At 32.1% G+C, this 23,338-nt stretch overlaps 1 protein-coding gene across 2 annotated transcripts; it reads left to right on the forward strand.

Annotated features, from left to right (window-relative positions):
- Nucleotides 1–233: 233 nt before the first annotated feature.
- LOC127734744 (uncharacterized) lies at nt 234–15,675 on the forward strand. Of its 2 annotated transcripts, XM_052244748.1 has the most exons (11): nt 234–1,736; nt 3,281–3,437; nt 5,233–5,468; nt 6,031–6,166; nt 7,256–7,440; nt 9,666–9,929; nt 11,625–11,684; nt 12,294–12,350; nt 13,752–13,778; nt 14,115–14,230; nt 15,341–15,675. In XM_052244748.1, the coding sequence occupies exons 1-11, from the start codon at nt 1,679–1,681 to the stop codon at nt 15,467–15,469; spliced, it is 1,425 nt and encodes a 474-aa protein (XP_052100708.1). In that variant the 5' UTR covers nt 234–1,678; the 3' UTR covers nt 15,470–15,675. The 2 variants fall into 2 exon arrangements, with proteins under 2 accessions (XP_052100708.1, XP_052100709.1); XM_052244749.1 differs by lacking the exon at nt 12,294–12,350.
- Nucleotides 15,676–23,338: the final 7,663 nt, after the last annotated feature.

A 23,338-nucleotide genomic window follows, 5' to 3' on the forward strand; every position in this document is an offset into this window, starting at 1 on the left:
CTCATCACACTTCCAGCAAGTATATTTGCATATTGACATTTTTCATTAAAGAAAAAGGCTTTTTATGCAGTTGCAGCAGAGATATTTGTACAATATCATTTTATCAAATAAGAAAACGTTTTTTGATAAGATAATCGGGAAGTGTGGTGTAGGGAGTCAAAAAGTCAAAACTATCGACCGAATTTAATAGAAGATCAAACCACGTAATTATCTAAAACGCCAAAAAGGATTTTTTACACTCCAAAAAAGTTAAATTCATTATTTTCATATGTCTTTTTACAAGAGTTAATAATAAGTTATTTGATGGTAGTTGAGGAACTAGTTACAAAGCACTGAAAGATTAGTTTCAGAACACTTACTAGAGGCCGCGATGGAACAATATTTAATGGGTTTTTTGAGTGTAGTTAAGGTAACCAGAACATAGAACGATATGTCCGTGTCTGTGTCTCACTAGTGACATGTTTTTGCAATTTTAGATCTTTAGGTTACAGAAGAGTGAGTGTAGTCTCGCATGTACCAGCGTATTAACGCAAAGCTCTCGATGCTAATGGAGTTTACGCATTCCCCTCATTTTTGTTTGTTATCTTGATTTGTCTTCTTAATCGATTAATGAGATTTGTGCATCAATAAACTACTGTTGCTTAAATCTACCAAATTGAATGATTGATGCCACCTTCAAGGAATGAAAAAATGAAAACAACATTTTAAAAATTTCATGTGTCCGAATCGCTTTTCTAGATTAACCTTCATCAGGAACGCCCAAAGCCGAATATTTGAAAGCCAAGGATGTATATGAACTGAAACAGTTGAAGAGTTATATAACCAAAAAAGAACCTAAAAAAAATAGCCAAATCCATCAAATTTGCCTGAGGGAGTTGAAACCTTAGTTTCTTTAATTTCAAAATTTATAAACGGACAATTTTAGAAAGGTTTGTTATAAATCATGTCAGTACCGAAGTCGTGACTACTGAGCTGAAGATACCCTAGGGGACTGATAGTCCACCAGCAGAGGTATCGACGAAAGATTGTATATAACAAAAATTACCATTGCATACATGTACCGTATAGGAAACAATAATAATTCAAAATCACATACTTAATGATACATTTAATCTTACTAATTTTAAGTTTCAATGTTTCCTAAATATCTAACTTCATTGTAACAAAACAAAAATAACCCTAATGAAGGCATTTGCACAAACTTGTATTTAATTAAATTGGACAAATAAGTTCCCATTCAGACGTTTATTATTTGGATTGCGTTTGATTCAGTATACCAGTTTCTCTAATTCTTTTACAATTTAACCCTTTCCGGACCCATTGTATAAAAAACTTTAATCAACGTGTGGTTTTTGATGATCTTGGAAAATGATTGGATGAGTTTAACCTTTATCAGCTCACTGGATGAAAGCACTCGAAGCGGATTTTAGTCTATCAAAAATACAAATTTATTTGATATTCATTAAGGAAACAGATTCTTACATAGTTACTTGTGGATTATCTGATTTACCCCATCTCAATTGGATAAATCCGATAATCCACTGGTACCAATGTAAGAATCTATATCTACGTATAGATTATGCGTTATAGAATACATGTTATTCATGGAATGAATAAGTTAATTTTTATTTTGTTTTTACATATTTGGTTCAACAAATAATTGCAGTCCAAAGGCTTTATGTACCTACAGATGTGGCATACAAAACTGGGAGTGTTTATGTTACTCTTTCTACATGGTAAGCTGTGTTTGATTATTGTTTTAGTTATTTTAATTTTTCACAAATCAGGGAAATACCTGAAAATAAAAAAATGCATTACTATACGATTCGATATTGAAGATTCCATTTATTTATGGAATAGATGGCAAAAGAAGAAAACTACATCTATTGTATTAAACTGTCTCAATATTTACTTTAGTTTTACAATGCTTTGCTTATATAACAAGCAGACTTCCATTAAATTGTTAATGTCCAAATGTGTTAACTTTAAATTGGTTCTTGAGAAGAAAATTGGATCTTTGTACCAATTGTTTGGTCCTGTAGAGCTATTATGAGCTCTTCATTAGGACCAACGTATCAACGTATCAGTTCTTAAGTGACTTCTAAATTACATTTCTGGATGGCTTGTCTTCCTTTCACTTCATCTTTACTTAAAAAAAACAGGTAATTTCCCATAAGTAATCTTTGAAACGAAGCATTTGCGATCATCCCTAGTGTTTTGGTGGGATTCGTGTTGCTCAGTTTTTAGTTTTATCTATGTAGTGATTTGAAAACTGTTTAGTCTTTTCGTCGTTTTCGTTTTGTTTTTGCAATGACGTTATCAGGTTGTTATCATCTTCAATGTATGAGTTCAAATATCCCTTTAGTATCTTCCGCCTCTGTTTGACCTCAACTTGCAACAATTTTGAATTGTTAAATCCCCATTAAATGACAACTTTGGATCTGCATTTGGAACATATCTTAACATTTTGGCTTCAATAGGTTCTGTGGTTCTAAACAAATATAAACATATCATCAGAGCCGAAGTAATAACACTAGTTCAGTACCTTCCAAGGAACATTTTTTGGTGATTTGTTTTCATTTCACTGCACCTGTATTTGGAAAGAAATACAATATATAACTTTCCATAAGTTCCCAATCTAAACTTTGACCTCCACTTATGACCGTTTTAGGAGAAATGAAAAGAAGATAGCATTATCCTTTAATTACACGTTTCGCTATATAGATGATGTCCTCTCACTCACTTATCAATTCAAAGTTTGGTGACTATGCTGAACGCATTTATCCCATTGAACTTGAAATAAATGATACAACAGATGCAATCAAGTCTGTCTCATATCTTGACCTACATCTAAAAATTAACAACGAGGGTCGGTTGAGAACAGAACTTTACGACAAAAGAATTGATTTCAGCTTCCCAATTGTGAACTTTCCTTTCCTATGTAGCAACATTCTAGCAGCACCTGCATATGGATATAAAAATAAGAAGATGTGGTATGATTGCCAATGAGGCAACTCTTCACAATAGACCAAATGACACAGACATTAACAACTATAGGTCACCGTACGACCTTCAACAATGAGTAAAACTTATACCGCATAGTCAGCTATAAAAGGCCCCGAAATGACAAATGTAAAATAATTCAAACGAGAAAACTATATATCGCCCAGTTATACGATATTCCAGAGCTATCATTTCCTATCATGATTTCCTTAGTAGAATCAGACGATTTCATTTTAGTTGTATACACTGGTATGTGTCTTCTTTTATTTTTTTACAGATGTGAACGGTATGTTTACAATACAGTCAACATCGTATACACATAGTCAGGCAAGAACGGGCTGCTGGAAAATCAATGCTACTTTACTAACTGTAACAAACTTTTCGTTTACCTACCTCGAAAGGTTGATTTTTGACACAGCTCCAGAGGATTTCGAGTAATAAATTTTTTAGTTCTTAGTTTTTGTAGTAGTGTGTTAAATGTTTGTGAATGATTGATTTTAAAAGAATAACATACTGTTGTATTTGTCTCTGAAAAAAATTGAAAACAACACGTTTTATAATTTCATGCGTCCGAAGCGTTTTTCTGGATTTACCTTCATCAGGAACGCTAAAAGCCAAACATTTGAAATCCGAGGGATGTATAAGTAAGAGCTATATGACAAAAATACCTAAAACAAATAGCCAAATCCATCTAAGGTCAACTTTGCCTGAGGGAGTTGAAACCTTAGTTTCTTTATAATTCAAAATTTATAAACGGGCAATTTTAGAAAAGTTAATAATAAATCATGTCAGTACCGAAGCACTGAAATGTGATTAAGGCTGACATTGCTACTATTAAAATATTTCAATATGCAATAAATGTCACTTATAAAGGATTTTAAGTAATCTTTCTTCTCTATCTACTGGTATTTATATGCCATTTGAAGATGTTTTAATCTTTTATATCGAATGAAAATCAATCACTATTACTAAGCCAGTGTCACTAACGATATATGCTAAATAACACTGTTAATTATGTTTACCTAATTGTTCCCTAAACGTATAAATCCTTTTTTATTTGTTTCATCACAAATCGTTAAGTCTGATAAACGGCCAATCCAAATAATTAAAGTAAAAAGAAAAAGAGGGTCATTTAATTTTACCATTGGGCGAACACTCATTGTATCGTAAAAGAGAGGCGAAGGATACCAAAGGGACATTCAAACTCACAAGTCGACAATAAACTGACAACGCCATGGCTAACAAGTAAAACTGTGAGCTACTGCTCACTGATGATACCCCCGCCGAAATATTTCGGTAAACAGGAAGTTGTTGAGTGATGCATCTGAAAACGCATCACACGGTATAGCTGACTTATATAAACCCTGAAACCAAATTTCAGAAATCCTATTCAAGTAGTTCCTGAGAAAAATGTAACGAAAATTTACAACTTGGCTATCATGTGTAAAATAATACAAGTGTTCGGTAAACAAGAAGTTGTTGAGTGATGAATCTGAAAACGCATCACACGGTGTAACTCACTTATATAAACCCTGAAACCAAATTTCAGAAATCCTTGTCAAGTAGTTCCTGAGAAAGATGCGACGAAAATTTTCATGGGACGGACGGACTGACGGATGGACTGACGGATGGATGGATGGATGGATGGACTGACGGAAAGACAGACAGAGGTAAAACAGTATACCCCCACTTTTTTTAAAGCGGGGGTATAAAAAGAAAAAGACAAACAAACAACAGTACACAAAACACAACATAGAAAACCAAAGCTTTTTTTAGATTTACCATTTGTCAATTACGTTCTTGTCTACCTGTTATTGAGGCTAAATACATAAATCTTTTAATGATTCCAAAATAAACATAACGGAATAGCTTATAAAACAGTATTCAAGGTTAACTTTAATGTGTGAATCTTAGTGTTAGGAGAACTCTAGAATTTTTTCAACTGATTTCTATCTTCAGTTTTCTAAAATAATTATTGCAACGAGGTAAATTCAAAATATCACGAGGAACATAACATTTGGAAAGAACATTCAACCAGTATTGCATCAACCGGTTAGTAATAATTTCATAAAGTTCCTTCAAAGGCATAATAGAAATTTCCTTTAGGGTTATTAAGCTTTTAAGATGATTATTTCTTTTTTATGTTTTTTTGGTCTTCGTTGTACGATTTCGTTTAAGTTAACGCATTAAAAGGCACAGTTATATCTAAACAACTTATTTTTTTCCTAGTGGTTGGCACTTTTGGACTGACAACAGAGCCAATCAACTAACTTATAAAGAAGGACAAACCTATGCTGATTTCCCATTAGATGAGGAGGAAGATTATGGTGATACCAGATTAACATATTGCGTGTATGGAACATATAACTATATTGAAAACAGATTTGAATGGGTTCCAGTTAATTGCAAAAATATGAGCTATCAGTGGAACAGTATATGTTTTTTGTGTGTTCCTTTTTACACAGGTATTTAAAATCTACTTTAAATTGGTAGAATTGTTGGTAAGAGTGTCCTTTATTTTATAGCAGTGATAATAATTATGTGATTCTAGAATAATTTGCATTTCAGGGTGTTCCTGATTGTTCTTGACATGCTTGATTTCCCACCAATAATGACGTTTCAAACAAACCAATCTACATATTTTCACTAATTTATACATTCTATATTAAACAAATATTACAGTTTAAAGTTACGTCTGCTCAATATAAAAAAAAAAAACCATTCATTGTCAGCATTTGAAAAAACATTCGAGTTCGAGTTGATTAATTGATTAAAAAAGATATGGACCCTTTTCTCCTTTTGAGGTTAATTGTGAACTACACTGTAGAACTAAAACATATCTTAATTCAATCATTTTAGTAATAGGTTTACAAATAATTCAGATTTATGCGATCATGATACATTGGTTTATATATATATATTGTTTTCATTTTAGACTTATATATATATATATATATATTGTTTTCATTTTAGACTTATATATATATATATATATATATATACTTATTTATTTTGTTTATGTGCAAGTGAATACAGATGCTGTTATGTATACAAAAGAAGTCACATGGCGAACAGCACGTAGAATGTGTCAGACTGCAGGAGGAACTTTGTCTGATTTTAATACAATTTTCTTTACGACATATTTTGAGAGCACATGGGCAGGGTAAGTTTATATATATGCACAAACACATATGCAGTTTAACTTTTACTTTCCATACATTTGCAGTGTAATTGTTTTACCTGCTTTATATTGAATTGTTCTAACTTACAGGGACAAAAGTGAATTTCTGATAATTTAGATCTCTTTGGTCTGTGTTATTTCATAATTGTATTATCTCTCTGTTCCCATGTTTTGTTCATGCTTTATGTTTACAACAGTAAATCGATTATGATCGTAAATGAGGATACTGATATGAACCGATTTTAAATGAATACTAGTATTGAATTTAAATTGGTAAGTTAAGTTTTGTCTTTCAGCAAATTGTCTGACATATATATTACGGTAAAATCAGTACTGGCATACACCTCGCTTCAAATGAACTACTAGTATATTACAGTCTGTTAAGTTAATTTTAGATTGTTTAGTAACTGTATGTATTTCTCATATGTACAAAGCAATAAATACGCAAAGGTCTGAAATTTGATTACCAAGTAATACATTGACTATAAGCGATATTTGAGACCACTACCGGATTTATCGCCAGGAAAACGCATTTCACAATTCCCTTTTACATCCAACATCATACGCCATACCCGATTGCATCGTATACCATTTCCCTTTTTTCATCTAATTTTACACGATATTGCACCATTGAAACATTTACTCATAATGAAATTTAGTTTCAAAGAAAGCTTGTGATTTCAAATTTCAATATACAAAAAGAAATTAATAACGAGTGTGTAAACCCTAAACACCATTCCCCAATGCACCATGTACGTTTTATTTGTGAGGTAATACCATGTAAAGGTTTTCTTTATCTTTCTTATCGTCGAATACACCATTGTACCAAAAATCATTCCCCATTAGACCATAGACGTTTTGTTTGGGAGTTTACATCAGTCGGGTTTGTATCCGTTGACCTTCCTCTGGTCTTTCCAAATAAAGGCACTCGTAGTTTCAAATTAGAAAAGTGCAAGTTGATCAATCAGATTGAAGAATAAGTCATGTTTAGTAACACATTCAGAATTAGATTGATTAGACAGTTTGGATAGTACTGAATCCTTTTACACATTTAAAATTCTATATCATTAGTATAACAAAGTTCTGGACAGATTATCATTCAGAAAAGTATGTAAGGGAATTACAATCCAAGCCATTTCCCACCGACATCAAAAGAGAAAATACGTTCTGTGTGTATGCTGTGTATGCAGATCGTAAATTACAGTGGTCTACAGAATCATGTGACGCCAGACATAGTTTTCCTTGCTTCTACAAGAGTAAGTCTTATAACAATATTAGTAAAGATACTTGTTCTCCATAACTGTGCGATTGCATTAAACGTGTATATACGAACAAAATGAGGCACATATAAAATGAACCAAGTTGGTTTTATTTCAGAGAAACTCTTGAATTCATTCTCGGAGTTCTTTTGTTCCTTTGATCTTTCTTTTCATCTTTCTAGATTGTTTTTGTTAAGTATATACTACCAAGGTTTTTATATTTCGGTTCAAACGTCGTAAATGAGACACACAGTGAAGGTTAGCTTACACAAAAGCGAGAAATTAGCGTACGTGGTGACGATTTCATAGAAAACTACGCAGGTCATAAACGTTTAAATGGAAATTTGCTTAAGGTAGATGGGGTGTCTAAATTATAATCCATAGAATTTTTCAATAATTTGCCAAAATGTAGTTTATATCATGCTTTTTAAAAAAAAATTAAAAAAAGAATGGGTCACGGGGCTTATTTTCACGCTACAGGTTGTGCAAAATTGACAGATTTTGTATAGATTATGCATGGAAAACCCAATTTTCTGCCATAAAACGAAAACTACACCATAGAATTTTGAGATAATATAAGAGAAGATAGCTCTAATAGTATGCTTTCAGATAAGAAAAAGAAAAAATGGGGTCATGTGACCCGTTTTCTTGCTACATAATAAAATAGGTAAATTCCTAACACATTCTATTGTAAAAGTAACTTTATCTGAATTATCTGCCCTTACATTTGAGTTGCCTCCCCTTATGTGGCAAAGTTGAAAAAAAATAGAATCAAACAAAAGTATTCTTTTTTTTTGTAAAATACAACCATAAATATGATAAAATATGTCATTTCCTATTTTGAAATGAAAATTCTTACACATGAATTACCTACTACTCTGAAAGTTTGCACCTTTTATTAAAGATCTAGACCGATTGTTTTCTGGTATTTCAAAATCCAAGATGGAGGAAGACACCCTATCTACCTTAAAAGTGATAATATGAACTTCATGCATAGAAAATTATTACCTGAGAGAATTCGGAAGGAAATATAAAATTTCACAAAACCAACATTCTTATAGAGCACACACTTAGATTTTCATCATATAACGAAAAATCCTGTCTGATTAAACATAGTTTTTACACAACCTTGCTATTTATGAAATCAAATTAGCAATCGTGGTATACAAACACCTGTCCTAAGTCAGGAATCTGATGATCAGTAGTTGTCGTTTGTTGTTGTGGTTCATGAGTGTTTCTCGTTTCCCGTTTTTAATATAGATTAGACCTTTGGTTTTCCCGTTTGAATGGTTTTACACTAGTAATTTTTGGGGCCCTTTATAGCTTACTGTTCGGTGTGAGCCAAGGCTCCGTGTTGAAGACCGTACTTTGACCTATAATGGTTTACTTTTATAAATTTTGACTTGGATGGAGAGTTGTCTCATTGGCACTCATACCACATCTTCTGATATCTATAGACTGTATAAATCATTGCTAACAACACAAAGCAACTTATGTAAGCGGAATTTCATTTTAATCGGTCTAAAATTCTCAATTTTTATGTAATAAATTTTCAACCTATTAACTACTATGGTATACAGAAGTTGGATATGTACGTGCACGAAACTACGACAATAGGTCACATATCTACTACTACTGTCGAGTTTTTTTTTTAGATTACTAGATTATGACTTAATAATAAATATTAGTACATGTACTTTATATATTCAGGTGAGTAATGTGGTGTCGACGTCAGATGGCTACATAACAACCCAATCAATAAAGAAAAGACAAAAAGAGGCAACAAATAAAAATATAAAAGTGTCAATTCGATATTTCTGGCTGTAAAATATCCCGGGTCATGAATATATTTTAAAAGAGACTTCATATTTTCTGAAGTGAACATCAAATTCTCTTAGGAAAATATAACGTAGTAAATTAGAAAACAAAGAAAAAACACTGGCTTGGTTTAAAACTTGGGTTGGGTACCTTTATAAATACTCACTCCTGTCCCTCCTTAACATATGAATAAATGGAACTAGAATTTCTGGCTATATAAGTATATATGTCACAGCTCTGCAAAAGCCATTTAAAACTGATATTTGTTGAAAAACGTCTTCGGTGCTTCAGTATTAAAATGTTTTTTTGTTGTTGTTATTATCAATTTTTATTTCATGAAATAGCTTTATATTTTTCAATATTTATTGATTCTTGAAATAGTTAGCTTTTATCCTTAATTATAGGAAATGTCACATTTGAAATGCACAGAAATCAAGTAATTCTACATGCATCAGTCCTGAAATATGTTGAACAAGCAAATGTGGTTTCTGATTGCACAAATGAACTGTACAAATTCGGGAAAAGAGGATATTTTGTTGGAGGCTATGAATACAACTTGGAAAATGCCAGCTGCCGCATAATAGAGTACATTAGCTTGACTCATGATGACATTAACAGATTTCTACCCTCTAACTCAATAGATACGTATTTGTATACTTCATCTATAGGTAAGTATTTTACTAAGGAAAACAACTAAGTTAACGTAAATAATGGGATACCTGAACTTACTAGATGTATGGACACCATCGCGGCTGCGTCCGCTTCGACGTGGGGTGTTTTGTATGGTAGTTATAGAGTCAGCAGAGGACATTTAAATTGGCCCTGATCATAATACACCAACTCACGCAGAAGATGGTATTTAGCAATTTCTTTGATCGTCAATCCTTGACAATCAAATTTTAATTTTTTCTTGATCTTGAAAGCTATACCCCTCTCACACATGTGATCGTATCCTACTTTCACGTTGTCTTTCATTACGTTCTTCCCTCTGTCCTTTCCTCCGTTCATCAGTCCGTAATTTTAAAATATGATGAGAATTTTAAAACTCTGTTCCCTCCTCAGCGTACACACAACCATGTCATTGTCATTATTAACCATCTACTCATGTTGTTAATATAAATGACCTTCCATCCCTACATAAAGCCATTCGGTGTACATTACAACTACACGAAACTATAGTCATTACCCCTTTCGAAACAATTGTATAATTATTGTTGGGAACCCCTTCTACAAATCCCAATTCTTATCAATTCAAACTCAAAGATATCATTACGGATATAGTCTATCACAGAATTTAGAGACCATTTGTTATTAGAAAAGACAAATCGGAGACAATACCGTTTATCATAAATCAGTCAAGTTTAAAATACACTCCACTTAAAAAAACACTATCTCTTATCCGTATACCACAACAACTGCGACATTTATAAGAAAACCCACCACGTTATGCAAAATCTCAATATTGACAACTTTAAAAGTCTCAACCTCCTGGTTGCACCTGTGCAAGTTTCATATACATGTTTAATCAGTCTGGCCAGGTTATAACTGCCGACGTTAGCAATGTCTTCATAAGATGCGTTACAGCAAAGGGTAAATAAATGTAAATCAATAAACTGGAAACTAAACTTTAAAATTCTAATGGTTTCGATCGAGGAATTTATTCCAATTTATTGATTCAAAGAATTAGTCATTTATTGGAAGTAATGCTCAACAAATAATTGACATTCATCTCACCGAATAATTCAACTTTTATAAAGAATACTCCAGAGGTACAATCTACAACTTTTCAGCTGATAATCTTAAGTCCCCTTCACTCTTCAGTATAAGTTTTGCAGCCTTTACGTATTAAAAGGATACATGGACATCATTATTTTGTGTACTGTTATTACAACTAAATTGGAGGAATCTGATGATTCTGATGAAGGATCTCAATCGTATTTAAATTGGAAAATTTATTGCAAAACCAATCACCTAAAATGTGAACCCTTGATTGACATTGACATATCATCTTTTTTTTTTCAATGCATAAAATGGTTAGCAACCAAAATGACCAAACAACCCCCAACACACAAACACACATATACATAATAAATAAAAAGGAAAACTGGAAATTATTGCGATGCTTTTATTATTGCGAAAAATGCGACAGGGTTGTAATTGCAATAATTTAAACTTGCATTTTGAATTTTTTTTATATGAATGAAGCGGAATTTTTCTCAGTATCGCAAAAATATTAATCGCATTTTGGTCTAAAATGACAAAATCGCAATAATAAATGCACGCAATAATTTCTGAATTTACAGCAATTCCTCCTAAAAAAATGTGAAAATTGCCTTTACCCACATGATACATATGCTTTTCAGTATCATTGGAAGATAATATACCACTCCATGGCGACACAGATTTCATTACAGGAAATCACGGTATATATATAGCTTTTTCACTTATTATTTTTTGAATGTTATTTAACAATATGAAGACACTTTTCCGTGTAATTCATTTTCAATCACGGAAGGTTATGTTGTTTGACTTGCGGTATTATCAGATATTGTTTTTAAGTGAATGTTCTTTAACAATATGAAGACACTTTTCCGTGTAATTTATTTTCAGTCACGGAAGGTTATGTTGTTTGACTAGCTGTATTATCAGATATTGTTTTTAAGTGAAATGTGTGGATAAGGCTGTGTTTCTGTGTAAAAACCGACGACGCATGACAAGGGATGGTAATGCAGTACATGGGAAAGTTAATATCAAAACTTGCTTAAAAACATGTAAATCGCGTACGAACCTTTGTTTTTGGAATACTCATCAGGTACGCATGATATCAGAGTAAATTGATGATGAATAAATATAAGAAAATAAGAAGAAATACAACGGACCAAAGAAACACACAAGCAACCAGGAGTGATCTCCTTGAGCGTTTGAATTGTCAGTTTTTATGGACTTAACCTTTTTGAATTTGTCTTGGATTTCAGTAATTTGTTATACTTTTTTTCAAAAATGGTGTATGCCTTACATTTTCATTTTTTTAGTGTCAGTAGAAAATAATATATCGCATAGTGGCATAGAATTCGTCATTGGAAATCAAGGTATAGTTTTTTGCACATCTCAATGATTATTACTTAAGGTATCATTAAAAAAGTATCTTTTAGGTAAAAGCAACTTTTATTGAAAAATATGTCAGATCATTAATAATTCAAGGCAACATTCGTGCAATCAAGACAATTGAATCTTTCTGAAGTATTATTTAACAGCAAAGGAATGTAGGCATCAGCCCAAAAAAGACGGACCATATAAATCTTTAATTAGTTTAATCCAAGCAAAGTGTCTATACTATCAAATAATATCATGAAGATTAAAATGAAATAACACTTTTTTGGAATATTGTGTGTCCAAAGCGCTTTTTTAGTTTCACCTTCTTCATGCACGCTCAAACCACAAGATTTGAAGGTCAAGGATGGATAAATACTTGAATACTTGAAAGCTACAAGATCAAAATGGAACTTACAAGAAAAGCCAAATCCATTTCATATTATTAAAAAAATGCATTTCATAAATTTTACGTTGATACATTTAGAAATTAGTAAGAAACTTAAGTTCCGACTTCTTCTAGAAAAGTTGTCCTTTGGTGACTTTGGTTATTTTATTTACATAATGTAGTTCCTTTTTAGTCATAAAACTCCTCAAGAATTACAATATGCCCGCCTTTCAAATCTTTTTAGCGTTCCTCATGAAGGCAATTCAACAAAAGCTCTTCGAATGCATCAGATTCATTAAGAGTTCTTTTCCACGTATCGTTAATGACATGTCTTATGTTGTATATCTTTCGACAGTTATGTTTTATTTATTGGAATGGTGGTGCTCCATGTAATGTTTTAATCAGATTTGGTGATGTTTGTAATTTCAACGGAATAAGAATACTCCTCTGAGGATAACAATTCTGAATTTGAATTTCATCAATAACATACGTACATGAAAGTGAAAATTTTCATAAGGGAGAAGTATCGCCAGCCCACTAGCCAGATCTTTGCTCCTGGCACGAAAAATACGGATATTGTGTTATTGAAGTTTGCTGTTACAAAATTTTGGAAATTATTATAAATTAAGGAATATATCTCCCTCATGCAAAGATCTGATTCCCTGGCCGGATTGGGCTATACTTTTTGGCCTTTTTGGTTTGATTAGCGCTTCATTTTTTGGATAAATTATGGATTTTCTAATGTTTTGATCTAGAGCATCACTGAAGAGACATTAAATGTCGAAAAGCGCTTCTGGTGCCGTGAAATTGGTACCGGTAATGTTATTGTTTTAAAGCGACTTTATTTTAGGCCCCGTGAATATAATAAAAAAGTATTATTAGTTTTATTAAGAACATCATTGAAATGATAGACTGTATAATAAATCATGAAATGTTATGTTTTAGTTTATGCAAGATATGTATATTGAACGAAAAGACATCTTTTTTTTTAAACTTTCTTATACTGTTTTAGATATGCAGTTTGAACCAACAGCTGAAGGTGAGTACTGCTCTGTTATAGATTTTAGAAAACATTGTTGTATCGAGTGAAGCTAGCAATTTACATAACAGTAAATGGAATTTGCGATTCAGAACTTTATGTTGCCAAACGCGGGTCTGAAGTACTACATTTTAAGCCTGGTATCTTTGATGTCTATATAAAATCTTTAAATGCAGTAAGCGATTTGCTTTGGTTGATAAGAAGTTCATTTTCAACAATGTTTCTCATTTTATCATTTAGCTTAACGTTTCTCTTTATATAATTATACATTCCTCATTTCCGTTTTAAAAACAGTTTATGAATAATGAAGTTGCTTTTTCTGCTTTTATTATTAAGGAGTTTGTCTGACAACTGTTTTTGTCATATTTGGAGTGGTATCCAGTGGAATAATTTTTGCTTCTTTCCTTAAAGACATTATACACAGATCATATACGGAAAGATGCTTTACCAAAGTGAGTGTGTATTTAAGCGATAACATTCAAGTAAACTGATAATACTATTTAGTTAACTTACCAGAGTTAATATGAGTAGTGTATTTTAAGGTAATCATGAGATTTTATTTATGATATAAATTTATAAAGCGGCTTGATACGTAAGCTTAAACTAGGGAAATGTTATATTTGGGACTTTGTGACAGTGGCTTTTCATTGTGAAAGGTTTGAAATACGGTTTATCGATTCTGTATTCTATTGTCTTTCTACTGCCCTGTCAATTTTCAGTTTTTAGAAAGTGGAAGACTATTTCAAGTGATATTCATGATAAAGTTATATTAGGGGTTCAAAGAGTAAAGTACTGACAAGTTTTTGTAGAAGTATAGCATAACACACTTATATTTTCCTTTTTGGTCCTGATGATATAACGTATTGTTAAAAATACAAATTGATTTATGGAGTTTAATATGGTATTCATATCGACTTTTGAAATGAAAAACATTATCTTTCACAAGTTAATATTAGCCCACATATCTTTTGTGATTGACATACAGTTATTAAAATATACTAAAAGAAGTATTTATATTTACTATTTACTAACTAAAAATGACATTGTTTAAGTTTTTTTGTGTAACTGCGAAATTAATACACAGTGGAAACATATTGTTGAAAAGTTCGAGCATTAAGTTGGACTCTTAATACATCTCACATATTTTTTCGTTATAAGGTCGGAAACATTTGAATTCAGAACATACACCATTTGCTTTTTGTCATCCCCTGTACATACATAAATGAACTCCTGTCTTACTGTGCGTCTAGTAAGACTTCATCTAGTATATGGTCTGCCTGCACATGATTTGTAAAAATAATATTTAGGTATATTTGGGACCAAATTGCAACCTTGATACAGACTGGTGCTTCAAAGCATAAAAAGCATAGACAGAACGAACAGTCGATCAATCATAGGACGTATTGGAGTTGTTATCTTATGATGAACAAAAGAGATTCGAACAACGAAACGATTGTAAACAGCAAATTTAGTACATAGAACCATCTCCACTTACTGAATATTGTATTGAGTTCTTCCTAAAATATAAAATCATTAACTTTATGTACATATATATCTTTTAGAAGCAAACAGAAGAGGAATTACAAGAGCTGGATAAATGCGATATCCTATTTGAAACACCAGATTTGAATGAAATAGGAATTGTCGAACATTCTAGAAACATTCCTCCAACATCGGTCAGTTTCCTTTGAGGAAAGTTTTAAGACAATAATTTCTTGCAGCTTTAAGTGAACACAACTTTATTATAACTTAATTTTTTTCTGCAATTTACTCTCAAGTTCTTAATGAAGGATTATAAGATCGCTATTAGCATTTTGTTTTACAAAGCATGTTTGATGGAAAAGAAAAGATGTGGTGAATCTATTCATTTCACAAAATTAAAAAGGATCTTAAATTATTGCGATAGTAGTTTACTGATGCTAAAATCTCGTAAATTGTGAAAAAAGAGACAAATAAAGGCAACAAGCTAAATCTAAGGGAATTGTAAAAACATCAAAAGCTACAAAAAACGGGCACGTCGACGGGGTAAGCGTCTCGTGGTATGTATTTTTAATCGATTTGTATTCTCAAGGGCACAAATTTTTCATAACTCTTTGAGGATTAAGGTGTTTACTTGTATGAAGCAGAATGTAACATAGGAAATTTAAAAATAAAATAACCCAGTCCTTTAATTTTTAAATACAGTCTTTTAATTTAATAATCCGCTCAATAAATGATGTGTTTCTCATAAATTATATTAAATAGAGGGCCAACTTCTTCTGAATTTAGTCAACACTAGGAAAGGGTAGCAAAGAAGAAAACTTTAAGAAGTCTCTTCATTTTCTAGATGCATCAATTGTGTATATAGGCCTTTCATCACTTGGAAAATCAAACGAGTCTAACGATGCCGAATATGCTTACCGGAGCACCTGATATCACCCCCTGATTTAATTGGAGTTCGTATTGTCCATTTTAATATTTTGATATTTTAATTTATTTTTGATTTACAAGGTAATTTTACAAACATATTTTAAACGGGAAAAGAAAATAATCTTTTCCATAAAAGTTAAAGGCAAGAATTCATATACCACATAAAATAATGCATTGCATTATATCAGCTTAAGTCGGCCATCAATTAAATCGTTTTACTAACCATATTTGGAAGATTGTAAAAATTCAGGCAACAGTAGTTTATCTGTTTTGAAATCTCATAAATCGAGTTAGAAATCAAACACTGAGATACGTTTTAACCCAAGATAATCATTAACCAATGATTTAATTCACTAAAAATGTATGGTCAAAATTGATTTAAATTAGTATCATTAAATGGGCATTAACTACAAGATATAGAAAAAATTAAATACGATTTGTTTTTGTTCAATCATTAATGAAAGTAAAATAGTGAAATAATAATTGTTCTTAGCAGCCAATTTGGTTCAATTTTGTCAAAATAAGCTAAGAAACATCGCTAATGAATTATTCACTTGCAAGTAAATAAATCGACCTCATTGAATCTGTATTCATATGACCTTTAATTTAACCACTTACCTGGAGATGGGTTACGCATGTACAGTCCTTGGATGGTGTAAACTTCCCACTTACACCATACACCATTACACCATTACACCATTCACCATACACCATTACACCATACACCCTGTGCCATTACACCATACACGTTACACCTTTGCACCATACACCTTAAACATTACACCATTATGCAATTTAATTTCAAAGAAAGCGTGGGACTACAAAATTATTTATTTATTTTAAAAAACGAATTTTGATCACAATATTGTAAATTAATGTATAAAATTAAAAATCAGTTCTTATCAATATTTTGCATAGTTTTAAATGTCGTACACCATTTATTCACACCATTCCCGATCGCACGTTACACCATTACACCATTCCCCTTACACCATACACCATAGCACCATACACCTTCTACCATTGCACCATATGCCGTACACCATTACACCATACACGTTTTTTTGGGAAGTTTAGACCGTCTAAGGGCTGTATTCAGCTATTAAAAGGAAAAGTATGTCAACAATGGAAGTGAAAAAAGAACGAACCTTTTGGTTGAAAGAATCGATCCATAAAAAATCATTCTTATACAGGTAAAAACGACGATAAACATACTTTTTAGCCTATAATATGAAATCAAACAAACCTAGTAAAATCGAATTCCAATCGCTATCTATTTATATTTATATTTATATCTATATTGGGTTATATGACCGTTTGCAGTCTTCGGAGGTCATTCCGATGGTTAGTTAGATGACGTCTAGACAAAAATACACACGAAATGTTGATACATATTATCCTGTCTATGCATTGTTAATTGTTTATTTAAGACATTTTGTAATTTGAATATACGTTTTAGTATGATATAAATCAAATATGAGAATTCAAGAATGACGGCTAATGGACCTTTAATACATGTTTATACGGAAGTTATACAGAAAACAACAATGTTTGATTTGACTTCACGGTACTAAAGCTAATATCATTTGTTTGCATTATTTGTTGTATGCAGCATTGCACAACTGAAGTGCTACCTCAGTCGACTTTTGAATCATCGCACTTAGTACATTTGGTCGAAGTAATTTTGTCAAACATAGGCATGATTTGTTTCGAAATTTTTATGATTTGACAAATTAAAGCATCCAACCAATCCTTTTGATAAATACAAATGTATGGTATTCTTTGCTCGCAATGAAGTATAACGAAGATCGGTGATGCAGTTGTCCTCTAAAGACTTTTACGAGATAGATAGAAAGGTTATCCAAATATGTACAGAGAGATACAGACTGTGATGAAACATATACAAGGCTTTCTGTTTCGGAAATAGTTATATAGTAAGATGTGCAATGTTTAAAAATTCAAATCACGTATGAAGCTAATAATAGAATGACCATAAATGTTCAGATCTTATTCTACTTAAGGAGTCTTAAAATGACCAACAAATGTGAGAAATAATGGTAGTTCTAAAAAATATGCAAATAAAGGTTCGTGAGCGCGTAACTAATTGACTTCAAATAGTGACAACTAATACAAGTTGTACATCTAGGTTTTGACAATGTTTACATTTTGGTAATGAAAAGTAAGAAGATACAAAAGGGACAATCTAACCCATAAGTCGAAAACAATCGGACGACCACAAGGCAAAACAAAAAGACGAAACGACAAACAACAGACTGCAAATTACTTTACAAAAACATAGAGCTCAAGAATACGGACTACACTGAGGCGACAGGAAGGTCCACCAGTTCATGCTTCAAACCAGATACCGTTTTATTTCTGCCTAAAAAGGAAATAAAAATAATGAGCCTTTAAAAAAAAAGGCATTATATAATAGCGGATTTTAAATGGTTACATCTCATGTACTGGAAGACAATACAAGGTTCATAAACCACCATTATATATAAATCATTCAACCCTTATCTATTAAAGTGGAAAAAAAAGATGGAAAAGACCGCTATATATGATATTTAGAAAAATAAATAGGAAACCGAGATGGATAGGGATTTAGACCACGGAGATTTTCAATTTATCTTATATGACATAAAAGACAAAGTGGGGATGAATTAGAGACAAAGTAGTATACCGATGTTTAAATCTCACAAACCCAGTAAGAAGATAGAAATCAAGGTACCAGTAGCATTCCGTTTGTGGTCAACTTTATTTTTGTTCATATTTAAACTACATGGAAGTGTCAGAAATAATGTACAGGAGTTCATTTAAAGATTATTTTCATTCATAACAAAAATGCTTTGATCTAGGTGCCTACCCTCTTTGTTGTTTGGTGACAAAGCGTCATGATAACATATTAAAATCACAGTAGAAATTCGACTACAAAACATTAACCATTTTGAGTAAATCGGGTTTCGTTTACATCTATTGAGGCTTGGTGCCATAACAGCCCTGGTATACCATATGGAAATTCGTTCTCTGAAACAACAAGACTCTTTTAAACCTAACTTGTAATGCATAGAATACTTAAGATACCGGAATATCAAAGATATGTTATCAACACACTATTCCTCCAAAATGACAAAATTTTTAAAGTCTACACTGACAAGGTTCCTGATGTACAAAAATATGTGGTGAAGTTTAACTTTATGCGAACTGTGGAATATCAAATGTCCGAAAAAGAAATACACAATAGTAGTGCATTGACTTCACATATTAACGATATAAGGATGAGGCTTAGAAACGGGGAAATGCGAGGCTCTGCCGAGCTTTTTCCCCGTTTCGGGCTGAAATGTCAAGTCAATGCACTATTATTGTCTTTATTCTGCAATCTAGAAAAAAATATTTTCAATTGTTGTTTCATGTGTTAATGTTAGTTATTTGATTTAATTATTGGGGAAAATCCCCCTTTAAAAAGGCATTATATCAGGCGGAGAAATATACAACACAATGAAATGTACATTACCTGTCATGTGTCGAAACCCGCAATCGATGGTGAACAATTTCGTTTGAGTATGGACTAAAAGATCAACAATAAGAATAAAACATAATGATTTATAGTATTCAAACAAAAATTATTAACAAGTGAAATATGTTTTTTCCAAAAATTGTAAAAGAAATAAGTTTGAGTCGTTCCACGCATCGTTGTATACATTGGAAACAAGAACAGGTTGAAGAGGTCGTATGAATAATTAAATATAGTTTCGGTAATTTCTATTTAAATATTCATGAGGAAAAGTGATGTCGGGTCAGTGACTGTATATGACAAAGAAATATACAGTCAACGCATTTTGACTGCTCAAATAGAACGAGTGCAGTATAAAAATCAGTACAACTCTATAATAACGGTATAAAAGATAATAAAACATAAGTATATGAAAAACACCAATAAAATAAAACAGTATCATAGAAAGGACACAATAACTTAAAACAAGACCAAAGTACATATGTACTTATCCTGTCTAAATGAATAAATTGTCCAAATTGTAAAAAGGTATTGTTCTAGAATAAGATTTCAGTCTGTTAAGGAAGATTTCTGCTCTCTTTCAAAATAACAAGCTCTGAAAAAGATTGTTAAAAATATAAATAAAGGACCTCAAAAAGCGGAAAACAGGAACTTTTCGTGTCTTTGTAAATTTTTTTTTAGATATAAGCAATTGAAAATTTGTCGGGAAATGGTTCTCTCTAGATTTTTCATACAGCCGTTGCATGAGATGCAGTAAGAAAGAAAATTAAATATACATATAGCCGGTAAGCACAGGTCACCGTTGGGTCCAACAATTCACAGTTAAGTCTTGGTCCGGTTTGATAAATGACACCTCTTTGCCTGAACATGAGAAGAGATAGCCCAGTTGATACGATATTTCAGAGCTTGCATGTCCTTTTATGATTTCCTTGATAGAGGGTTACTGATCACAAGCTTAAAAGAGGGACGAAAGATACCAGACGGACATTCAAACTCATAGATCGAAAACAAACTGACAACGCCATGGCCAAAATAAAAAGATAAACAGACAAATAATAGTACAGATGACACAACATAGAAAACTAAAGTCTAAGCAACACGAACCCCACCAAAAACTGGGGGTGATCTCAGGTGCTCCGGAAGGGTAAGCAGATCCTGCTCCACATGTGGCACCCGTCGTCTTGCTCATGTTATTACAAAGCCGGTAAATAGTCTAATTCGGTAGGTCACATTTGTGAAAAGGGAACGGGATTGTAGTTACGACATAAGGAACATATCCGATATCATCTGTGAAACGGAAGGGAGCTATTAAAGCAAGATTTACAAGTGGCGAAGATCATCCCTTCGAAAATTTTACGGACACCATCTCGAGTTGGTTGACCGTTATGGAGTATCTGTTTCTTAGTTGACGTCTGATAATTTACACTTTTCGTAACCACAACCCCGTCCTATTTTCCTGGAATGTAACATATCGATTTATACTGATCACCGGGTTTGTACTTAAACGAGAGCCATCTGTGTAGCATGATCTGCTTGCCCATCCGAAACACCTAACTTTACCCTGGTGGTTGTTCAGACTTTAGTTTTCTATGTTGTATTTTGTGTACTGTTGTTTGTCTTTTAGTCTTATTTTCTATTTCTGAAAGGCATTGTCAGTTTGTTTTCGACTTATGAGTTTAAATATCCCTTTTGCTATCTTTCGCCTCTCTTTGTCATACGACAACACAAAATATCATTCGGAAAAAATTAAATTGATAACGATATGAGTTTCATAGTGATGTGTTTCTTTTCTAACGTGCATTTAGGGTAGAACTGTTCTAGAAAACTGTTGGCAAAGCTTTTAGGAATTGGGGCCTCAATGCTCTTCAACATCGTACTTTTTTTGGCATTTTTAACTTTTTTTGATTTAAGCGTCTCTAATTAGTCTTTTTTTAGACGAAACGCGCGTCTGGCGTACACAATTTCAATCCTGGTATCTATGATGAGTTTATTTAGAACGTCCAATGACAGGTTACTCTGGTAGTTCTGAAGAGTGGTTAGAACTTATTCAATCTTTGGCTATTGCTGTCCGATCTTCAATTGTGGAATTTTTTATAGTTGACAGCAAACTTGAACCCAAATTAGAATGATATCAAGCTTAATTGATTTGCTTAAGATGCTGTTGATTGTGTACTTCCTACACAAATATGCATATAAACCTCAGGTATTTATAAAGAGTTTAATGTGAATTAACCAATCAATGTACAATTGATATTTGTGTTATCAGGAGGTAATGATAGTAAGCATTATTGTAAAGCAACACAATATTTCCAACAAAGCGTAATTAAATATCAGCATGTAAAATTCTGATATTGAACTAATCCAAATATAGCTTCCAATTGAAGACTATATATTTTGTTTTTCGAGTATTTATTGATAAAGAAGACAATACTATAATAACACACTGTAAAATGATACACCATGTAATTCAATGTCAGCAAAAAACCTAGGATTCAAATCGACCGAACTAATAAAAATGACGGTATGGCTGTCAACTATAAATGATACATATCTTATTTCCTAAAAGAATTTACCGTAAAAAATGTCCAAAAGTAAAACACTAAGGATAATAAACTGTAGGCTTTGTATCAAAACAATCCCTCCTCATACAAGTATACGATGTTTACTAATATTTATAATGATACAACATACAAACAAAGAAACCAAAACGACAGCATATGTATCAAGACAGATATATGTTTGATTCTAGTTTTTTTGTATTGGAATAGAAAAATGAATATAGGTATAAGTTTATCTACCAATAAAAGTAATGGACTCAAAGTTTTTAAGGAAAATAATTTGTATCTTATTTACCACTTCTTGCGCTGAGTTTGACATATGATACAGTCATTTGTCTATTGTTGAAAAAAGTATTAATAAAAGTACCGAACTCCAATCCGTGATATCGACAAAATGTGATGAACAACCCAAATAAACATTATTGGCTAACGTGACAATAATTGGGATTCAACAGCCAAAATTTTGTAAACATGCATCGCAGACATACAACACATCTGGCGTACAATTCAAACAAACATACAAATGTATCTTACAATTACTCCCCAAAATAGTCATAATAGCATGCCTAGTAGATAACATATTTTACTGCTGTTTGTTTGTCTATTTTTGTCGGATTTTAATGACTGACGAGGTCTGTTGTACTGTCCAATATATTTGTTAATTCCTGTTATTCTTTTTGAATTGTGTATTTTAGAAAAAGGTTCGTCATCATATGAAGAAGCATGTCATCGGAGAACACCATACCTACAGTGATAATACGCGTATGTGGCACGAATAAGTAAAACACGAAATCCGGTTTATTAGGTTACAGTTTTTTTAATTTCAAACAAATGTAATTAGTTTACATGTATTAACCAATTTGTTTTACCAGGAAAGATACCCGGTAAATAGGTGAAGAATGCACATTAAATATGTTTGAATGCAGAAAGTTTAACTATTTGGTGTTTTATTATTAAAATAAATCAAATGGAAATTCCAATCCCATTGTAAACTGTGTGTGGGTGAAATATGTTATAAGTTTATTCATGACCCGTAATTTAATCTACGGTACGGTATCTCAGGTTTTCATTCTGGACGG

This window comes from Mytilus californianus, unplaced genomic scaffold, assembly GCF_021869535.1.
Source record: "Mytilus californianus isolate M0D057914Y unplaced genomic scaffold, xbMytCali1.0.p SCAF_3, whole genome shotgun sequence".
Classification (NCBI taxonomy): domain Eukaryota; kingdom Metazoa; phylum Mollusca; class Bivalvia; order Mytilida; family Mytilidae; genus Mytilus; species Mytilus californianus.

Coding starts and splice junctions, on each gene's coding strand:
- LOC127734744 (XM_052244748.1), top strand. CDS start 1,679: ATGTACCTACAGATGTGGCATACAAAACTGGGAGTGTTTATGTTACTC. Junction 5,469..6,030: donor GTGTGTTCCTTTTTACACAG/GTATTTAAAATC, acceptor TTTATGTGCAAG/TGAATACAGATGCTGTTATG. Junction 6,167..7,255: donor TTTGAGAGCACATGGGCAGG/GTAAGTTTATAT, acceptor CTATATCATTAG/TATAACAAAGTTCTGGACAG.